We start from the raw sequence: 8,403 nt of genomic DNA, 5'->3' as shown, positions 1-8,403 counted from the left end.
ATTTACTCCTTCGAGAAGAAACGCAGAAGTAAATACAGAACTGTGGTAGCTGTTCTTGTGCATCTCCATTATAACGTCCCCTAGAAAGATTTTCCATCTTCATGCATGCCTGCTGCTGTTGCCTATGAATCCCTCGGGTCTTCAATTGCTGCCGGCTGTTTACTTTCACCAACAATCACCCACCCACCCACCTTTATTCGTTGTACTCTTCGCAAATCATAGGAGGGAAGAGAAAGGAGAGGGCTTGAAGATCGAATCAAACGCTAACGAATTAATACCCTTAATTACTTGTTGTTTAAGTTGACTTGCATTTATATACGTTTGTCCATTAAAGTCTTATTGCACATTATTATTATGTAAGTAGTATAATCTTACCATTATTACTTTTTCCCTGTCGGACGACAATTGTCAGAGTTGTTATGCCAGTTCCAGCCGGTGCAGCGGCGGTATTTTCTCGGTATCTCTTCCTGATTGCCGGTTTCAAGTAATGCTGCAATTGTCGTAGCGTAGAAATTAAGATGATTAACTTCGGTCAATCATGGGCAAGATATTTGCAGGGCACCTGGCAAATTAGTATAATCACACTTCTCTAGTCCAATGATTCTGATGAAAAGAAGGATGGGCTGATTTGCGTAATTCTGTTTGATGGGGGCGGTCCTCCACGACCTGCTGTCACATGAAGCACTCACTCTCTATCTCCAACAGAAAAAAAAAAGAGGAGGAGGAAAACCCGAAAAAGAAAAAGAGAGTAAGCAAGCAAGCAATTGATCAAAGCGTAACAGTTTTGGTATAATTGGAGGGAAATTGAGATCACTTTCTCGGATCCTGCGACGGAACATTGCCCTCACTGTCTAAATATATCATCAACATTCTGCTGGCGAAAGATAAAGGAAACAAGGAATGATGAAAAGCAGAAATAAAAGAAAAGCGGAAAGAAATCCAAGAAAACCAAAAGTATAGCTGGGAGTCTTATATAGCAGACAAAGTTGAGAGAGAGAGAGAGAGAGGGAGCGCAAAAGATGCAACAGAACAACCAAGAAAATCAGCCCTTAAACTCTCACAAAATACTTAATAACTAAGAGGAGGAAGGAGCAAGAGTAGTGTCGTAAACTGATATGTAGAGTTTTGTAGAGAAACTGTTTTGAGGATGGGAGGTACAAACAGAACTTTTAGTACCAAAAGTTCTTGTAGAAGGAGAGGAAGAAGAAGAAACAACAGTTGTGGTAGCAGTAGCAATAGTAGTTCCTTCCTTTCTTCTCTCTCTTCATACCAAACAAAACCCACTGAAGAAACTAATCATCGTCATCATGAAACACCACCCTCTGCTCCCTGCACTCCAAAAAAGCTACTCTAGCCATCAAAGCCTTTCGACCCTTAAATTTACCCTATCTCTTAGCAAAGCCAACCTCTCATCAACCTTTATCACCGCCACTGCTCCTTCAATCCCACAACCATGAACCAACACCATTCTCTCTTCCTCAGACCCAAGTTTTTAGCACTACTCATAATCGTTGTTCTTTTTCAAATTTCTCCGGCCATTTCTGCCGTCAGCCCTGCTCTTCCTTTGCAACTCATTTCCCTTCTTTCTCTCAAGTCTTCTCTTAAAGACCCTCTCAACACCTTCCAGGACTGGGACCCCGCACCAACCTTCTCCAAACCTGAATTTCCAGTGTGGTGTACGTGGTCGGGTATCAAATGTGACAAGAAAACCAATCAAGTTACGACCCTTGATCTCTCCAGGCGCAACCTCTCAGGCATCATTCCGGCCGATATCACATACATTTCCCACCTGCATCATTTGAATTTGAGCGGAAACGCATTTGACGGCACTCTACCGCTGTCCATATTTGAATTCCCTTTTCTTAGAACGCTCGACATTAGTCACAACTTCTTCAATTCAACATTCCCACCTGGCATATCCAGGCTCAGGTCCCTCACCCACCTGAATGCCTACAGCAACAGCTTCATCGGCCCTTTGCCAAATGAAACCATTCATCTCAGGTATCTTGAGTACCTCAACCTTGGGGGAAGCTACTTCGAAGGCCCGATACCCGGGAGTTATGGAAGTATTCCTAGGCTGAAGTTTATGCATTTAGCTGGAAACAATCTGACCGGTCCAATTCCAAATGAATTAGGTTTCTTGAATCAGCTGGAGCATATGGAGGTGGGCTACAATGGCTACAGCGGTGGGCTTCCTTCTCATCTGGGCAACTTAGCGAATTTAGTATATCTTGACATCTCGACAGCTAATCTTTCAGGTGAGATTCCAGCTGAGCTAGGTAACCTGACAAAAATAGAAACGGTGCTGCTCTTCAGGAACCGTTTTACGGGCGCCATACCAGAAAGTTTGGCTCAGTTGACATCACTGAAGATACTTGATTTGTCAGATAATAACCTCACAGGCACGATACCGGTCTCGTTTTCAGGATTAAAAGAGATTACCCAGTTGCAGTTGATGGGTAACAACTTAACAGGTGAAATCCCCCAAGGAATTGGTGAGCTTCCTGGCCTTGAAATCTTGGGTTTATGGAACAACTCACTCACCGGAATTCTACCTCAGAAGTTAGGCTCAAATGCAAAGCTACAAAAGCTAGACGTCTCTTCAAATTCGCTCTCGGGTCCCATCCCGCCAAGTCTTTGCCTAAGCAACAGTCTCGTGAAGCTCATCCTCTTCTCCAACCAATTCGTGGGCGAGCTTCCTTCAAGTCTAGCAAACTGCACAGCCTTGAATCGTGTTCGGCTTCAGAACAACCAACTCAACGGCTCAATACCGTCAGGTTTCGGTTTCCTGCCAAACTTTACATTCATGGACATCAGCAGGAATAACTTCACAGGGCCGATTCCCAAAGATTTAGGGAATGCCGTCAAGTTAGAGTACTTGAATATATCGGAAAATTCGTTTGATTCTGAGTTGCCGAATAATATCTGGAGCGCACCAGCCTTACAGATATTGTCAGCTAGCTTTGCAGATGTCATTGGTATAATTCCGGATTTCAAAGGCTGTCGAAGCTTGTACAAGATTGAGCTAGAAGGAAACAATCTGACTGGAAGCATCCCGTGGGATATCGATCACTGCGAAAAGCTCATACATTTGAATTTGCGTAAAAATTCGTTAACAGGGATTATTCCTTGGGAAATATCAACGCTTCCCTCTATTACGGACGTGGACTTGTCTCACAATTTTCTTACTGGAGCAATTCCGTCGAATTTCGGCAACTGCAGTACTCTGGAGAACTTCAACGTTTCTTACAACCAGCTCACTGGTCCTGTACCCTCCTCGGGCTCCGTCTTCACTAGCCTGCATCCGTCGTCGTTCACTGGCAATGAAGGGCTTTGCGGTGGGGTCATCAAAAAGCCTTGCCGGACCGATGGACTCGCGGATGGAGCAGTTGAGGTCAGGCAGCAACCGAAGAAGACGGCCGGTGCAATAGTTTGGATCATGGCCGCTGCTTTTGGGATGGGATTGTTCGTTCTAATCGCGGCCAGTCGGTGTTTTCATGCCAATTACAGAAGGAGATTCGCCGGAGACAGGGAAGTCGGGCCGTGGAAACTAACTGCATTCCAGAGATTGAACTTCACGGCTGAGGATGTGTTGGAGTGCTTGACCATGACGGACAAGATCATAGGAATGGGGTCCACGGGGACGGTGTACAAGGCGGAAATGCCAGGTGGCGAGATCATAGCGGTGAAGAAGCTATGGGGGAAGCACAAGGAGACGATCAGGAAGAGGAGAGGGGTTTTGGCCGAGGTTGATGTGTTGGGGAACGTGCGGCACCGGAACATCGTGAGATTGCTGGGATGTTGCAGCAACAACGAATGTACCATGCTGTTGTACGAGTACATGCCCAATGGGAGCTTGGATGATTTGTTGCATGGCAAGAATAAGGACCAAAATTTGGTGGCAGACTGGCTCACCAGGTACAAGATTGCTTTGGGCGTGGCTCAAGGGATTTCTTATCTGCATCATGACTGTGATCCGGTGATCGTCCACCGGGACTTGAAGCCCAGTAACATACTTTTGGATAGCGAGATGGAGGCTCGGGTGGCCGATTTTGGAGTGGCTAAGTTGATCCAGAGCGATGAATCAATGTCCGTGATCGCTGGATCTTACGGTTACATAGCTCCAGGTGCGTTCTTGTCAATCTTTTGCTCTGATTTGCTGCTGCGAAAGTTATGATTTTGGGGTTTAATTTCATTGCCGAACGTGATGTTACAAAGTCAATTTCCAATCTTTCGCTACTCCTAGGTGCAGCTCTAATAGTAGTTGTTGTTTTTTTTTTATTTTCCTTTTTGGTTCGCATAAAGTATGTTGGTTCAATCAAGATCCAGTAGTGGTTGGAACTTGGAAGGAAGTAACTAAAATAAATGTTCCTGAAACTAAGAATTGGGAGTCTGCTTCATTCGCTGCCAGTAGTAGGGAATATCCGTAGTTGTGTCGTCATGTCGGTTTTGTACTTTCTGTTGGGTGACGAGAGATGCCTTTTGCCCTTTCCTCTTGCGTGCCCATGGTCGTGGTCTTGCGCACATTATTATTATTCTGTGGTGCAAGTCAATTTAGTGGACATGTTAAGTTTTGTTATGGATTTTTGTCAGATGCCACCTTTCCATTTCGTGGTGTATCAAAAATGGACTTAAAAAAAAATGTTTCTTTTAAAAAACTACCCATTCAAAATATAATCAAACCATTGTGCACGTATATTGATGAAACACATTCATCAAATTCAATAGTAGTTTCCTACTTGAAGGGAAGCAAGACACATTAAAGTTAGCCTGGTGATAACTAGCAGGATGGTCCAGGTGGTATAATAGTTGGTCGCCATGGGACTGAAATTGCCGAGCTTTACCCGCACAATCTAATCAGAGGAGGCAGGAGGCATTATGTTGTGCACTGTACTCTCTGCTCCGATGCCCCAATCTTTATATCTTTTCGGATGTTTCTCGCCGTGATTTACTGCTGCTCTTCCCCATGGCGCACTATTAGGCGTGAAGCCCCCTTTTGCTTTTACTTTTCACTTTTCTCTCGTCAATTGGTCCCACCTCTTATTTTTGTCAAGTTTGCTTCATGATGTCTGATGAACATGCTTACTGCTAGTACATGCCTCGACAAGCATCCAAAGTCAAATGCTTGGGGCGGTTGGGACTAAAATCCTACCATCATGTTTTTCCAGCTTGCTCCTTTTCAAATTTTCAGCGTTCATTTTTTCGCGATGGATCTCTCTGAAGTTGGTGCGATCTGTTTTTGCAGAATATGCTTACACGGTGCAAGTCGATGAGAAGAGTGACATTTATAGCTACGGCGTGGTGTTATTGGAAATCTTGGCCGGGAAAAGATCCGTGGATGCAGAATTTGGGGATGGGAATAGTATAGTAGATTGGGTGAGGTCTAAGATTAAGAGTAAAAATGGTTTTCTTGATATTCTGGACAAAAATGCTGGTGCGTCGTGTGCCTCCGTGAGGGAGGAAATGATGCTAGTGCTAAGAATTGCATTGATCTGCACCAGTCGAAATCCCGCTGACCGTCCAACTATGAGGGATGTAGTATCAATGCTGCAAGAGGCCAAGCCGAAGAGGAAACTGCCCGGAGGCGGCGGCGAAGAAAATGGCACCGCTTGCGATGCTATTCCTTTGGCACAAAAGCCGGCACCTATAATTGAATGTTAATAGGATTGGGATTTTTTTTTTTTGGGGTTTTTTTTTTCCACTTTTCTAATTTTGATTGTGGGGATTGGTATAGGAAAGTCAAATTTTTTTTTCCCTCTTATTTCCACTTCCAAGTGTTCTGATTCTATCACTTGCCGTGACTCGCACCGCACATTAAGCTTGTGAAATGGTTCTTAATATATATGCGTGCAAATTTCATAAACATCGAACCCTTGATGAGGGATGGATTGAGTTTTTGTTGAATCGCTATTGGTGATAAATTCAGGTACCGGGGAGGAGGCTACAACTTCAGTCGAAGAAACAAATGAAAGCACCGCCGAAGCAGCTTAAGCATCATCACCTCTCTCCACCGGAAACATATGGACCTATTGTATTATTGTTCCCCAACGGTTCTAAATACGCGTCACTCGTAAAAAAAAAAAAAAAAAATCTTGCGTTCAAATTCAAATTTAGACGACATAACGTACATTTAATTTCATTAGTGTATACATTAACAACGTAAAAAAAATTTAATCAATATAATAATAATAATAATGTTCCTCGTATCACTCCAAATGTCAAATATGCGGGATGATTGAGAGAGTTGAAAGAAAATGTTGTTAAATTTCACCATGCAACGTCCGCGCGTGCAATACGCCAAAGTGTAATAGTGCAAGATCAGAAGGCTTTTATACGCTAAGGGGTGAGAATTGCTGAATTGAATCTTCTAGACTCTTCATCAAGCTGTATGGAATGCAACCTTAAACTTGTCTCTTGTGCCTGCAAATTGAGGGTCTCAACTTTCAATTAGATCTGAAGCTTTTCGAGTTCAACTAATCGGATTGTGCATGGGAAATGTATTGCTATACAATGCACTAATTAATTACACGCAATAGTTTCGTAGAAAACCCCCATTTTGATAACTGAGGTTGGGTTATGGGAAGCCACTATTGGGTCTAAACTCGAAATGCGCCATCAGCCCACTTCGAAGGCAAGGTCCGTTTAGATCGACCATTTTTTTTTTTTAAAATTTTTTTTTTTAAATACAATGTTATAGTAATATACAAATAAAAATAATTAAAAAAAATCTCATCCATACAATATATCAAATATTTCAAAAAATATTTATAGTAAAATTTTTTATATACATTGCTATATTAAAATTTTTTTAAAAACACTCCAAGAAACAGTTAATCCAAACAAACAGAGATAGATAGACATATCTTATAAGTTAGACCCAGAATAGAAAAGAAAAAAAAAATCCTGTAGAAACTCACCGCCAATGATGCTAACGTGGCCAAATTCTTTTCGAGCATAATAGCGCAATCCTTCTCTTCGTTCGCTATGACTGAAAGCTCAGTTAACATGTAACATAGTCGCTCAACCTGCGCCAACAGAGCCCTCAAACCGAAAATTGCAGAACTTACAGAAGTCGGTTTTTATAATATGTAAACTGAATTGATTCATGCGATAATCCTTCGGTGTTTTAATTATACCTGCGCTTGAATATTTTCGATCTTTGCTCCTATGTTTTCTATAACTCTCGTCGCCATGATCATCCAATCAAGCAATGACGTTACATCTGCCTGTGCAAGCAAAGAATTGAGGATTGATTAGGAATTAGAATCTCGTCCTACGAGTGGAAATTAGGTGAAAAAAATGTATGAGGATCACAAATTCACAACTAACCAACCATGAAGAGATTATATCAAATGCGTACCTTTGCACCCTGGTCCAAAGGGAGACAGCGTGACATTGCTGACAATTTCGTCGCCAATCTTTCCGCAGCTTCACGGTTCTTGATCTCCAATCTCGCCCATTCTTTTAGCAAACAGAATTCTGAACGGAGTATATGATATAATTTGATCTGCTGGTTGAGCCTTTGCAGCTGAATTCTTTTTCCAGCTATGGCGTTTTTCATTATAGACCCTTTTAGCCAGAAGTTGAAAAGCTTCTTCTGCGCAGCTCCCTTGACCGCAGTCGTTGAAACCTGAGCTCTTGCATTGACAAACCTCCACTGCAATAGTGCATTATGTATAATGCGACACCGATGGTGTTCTTCTTCTTGTAGGCGGGACGCTTTCTTGATCTTCTTGCCCAAGTACTTCAAGACCCCACCTACACCACTGCTACCCTTATCGCTGCAAGGGTCCCTCTTCGATTTTGACACTAAATCAAGTGGCCGCCGAGGTGCCGGTGACGGGGGATGCAATGATCGACCCGGTGATAAAGCCCAAGCAGAGGGAGAAGTACTAGCGGACCTCGATCGTCCAGGCACGTCCATCTTACTTTGACCGCGCAGTAGAAGCTTGTTAGCATCATCTCTGCTCTCCGGAGGTAATTTCTTTCGATCGATTCTTGACGTCGGAGTACTCTCCTCGACTTTACGAGACCTTGATTTTGAGGGATTCAGCAATGCGGGCCGAGAATTTGGTGCTTGCATATGTGCATCCGCTGGAGCTGGTCTGCTTTTGCTTTGCAGCAAGGGAGGCGAACGAGTAAGATTAGTGAATGGATGATGCTTCTTATGGCAAGTGTTGCCATTGCTGCTGTTCTCCATTTGATGGATGCCTTTGCTAATGCGGGTTTTGGACCCAGCAATGTGGAATGCCATGCGTATATATGTGAAGTTCTTGAACGTAACTGTTTGTTTGTCCAAGCTAGCAACCATGGCCTTTTGAGTGGAAACCACGTTTGAGTGGCAAGGACTAAAGAATGAGAAACGAGTCGGCGTTCAATTAATGCTTCCACGAATTTTGACAT

General features: G+C 43.1%; 2 protein-coding genes across 2 annotated transcripts; one reads left to right on the top strand and one right to left on the bottom strand.

Annotated features, from left to right (window-relative positions):
* Window positions 1–1,003: 1,003 nt before the first annotated feature.
* LOC113725172 (uncharacterized) lies at window positions 1,004–5,863 on the top strand. The gene is made up of 2 exons (XM_027248172.2): window positions 1,004–4,127; window positions 5,246–5,863. Exons 1-2 carry the CDS (start codon window positions 1,454–1,456, stop codon window positions 5,659–5,661), a joined length of 3,090 nt encoding a protein of 1,029 aa, XP_027103973.1. The 5' UTR covers window positions 1,004–1,453; the 3' UTR covers window positions 5,662–5,863.
* Window positions 5,864–6,208: 345 nt separating this feature from the next.
* Window positions 6,209–8,289, bottom strand: LOC113721035 (QWRF motif-containing protein 7). Its single transcript, XM_027245521.2, has 4 exons — window positions 7,361–8,289; window positions 7,137–7,226; window positions 6,918–7,025; window positions 6,209–6,420 (listed from the first exon to the last, which is right to left on the bottom strand). Exons 1-4 carry the CDS (start codon window positions 8,252–8,254, stop codon window positions 6,337–6,339), a joined length of 1,176 nt encoding a protein of 391 aa, XP_027101322.1. The 5' UTR covers window positions 8,255–8,289; the 3' UTR covers window positions 6,209–6,336.
* Window positions 8,290–8,403: the final 114 nt, after the last annotated feature.

This window comes from Coffea arabica, chromosome 2c (genome assembly GCF_036785885.1).
Source record: "Coffea arabica cultivar ET-39 chromosome 2c, Coffea Arabica ET-39 HiFi, whole genome shotgun sequence".
Classification (NCBI taxonomy): domain Eukaryota; kingdom Viridiplantae; phylum Streptophyta; class Magnoliopsida; order Gentianales; family Rubiaceae; genus Coffea; species Coffea arabica.
This window is presented reverse-complemented; position numbering and strand designations above follow the sequence as displayed.

Excerpts from the sequence above, each read along its gene's own strand:
- LOC113725172 (XM_027248172.2), top strand. The coding sequence starts at position 1,454 with ATGAACCAACACCATTCTCTCTTCCTCAGACCCAAGTTTTTAGCACTA. Across the intron at positions 4,128-5,245 it reads TTACGGTTACATAGCTCCAG|AATATGCTTACACGGTGCAA; the intron begins GTGCGTTCTTGT and ends CTGTTTTTGCAG.
- LOC113721035 (XM_027245521.2), bottom strand. The coding sequence starts at position 8,254 with ATGGCATTCCACATTGCTGGGTCCAAAACCCGCATTAGCAAAGGCATC. Across the intron at positions 7,227-7,360 it reads CTTTGGACCAGGGTGCAAAG|GCAGATGTAACGTCATTGCT; the intron begins GTACGCATTTGA and ends TTGCTTGCACAG. Across the intron at positions 7,026-7,136 it reads TCGAAAATATTCAAGCGCAG|GTTGAGCGACTATGTTACAT; the intron begins GTATAATTAAAA and ends CTGTTGGCGCAG.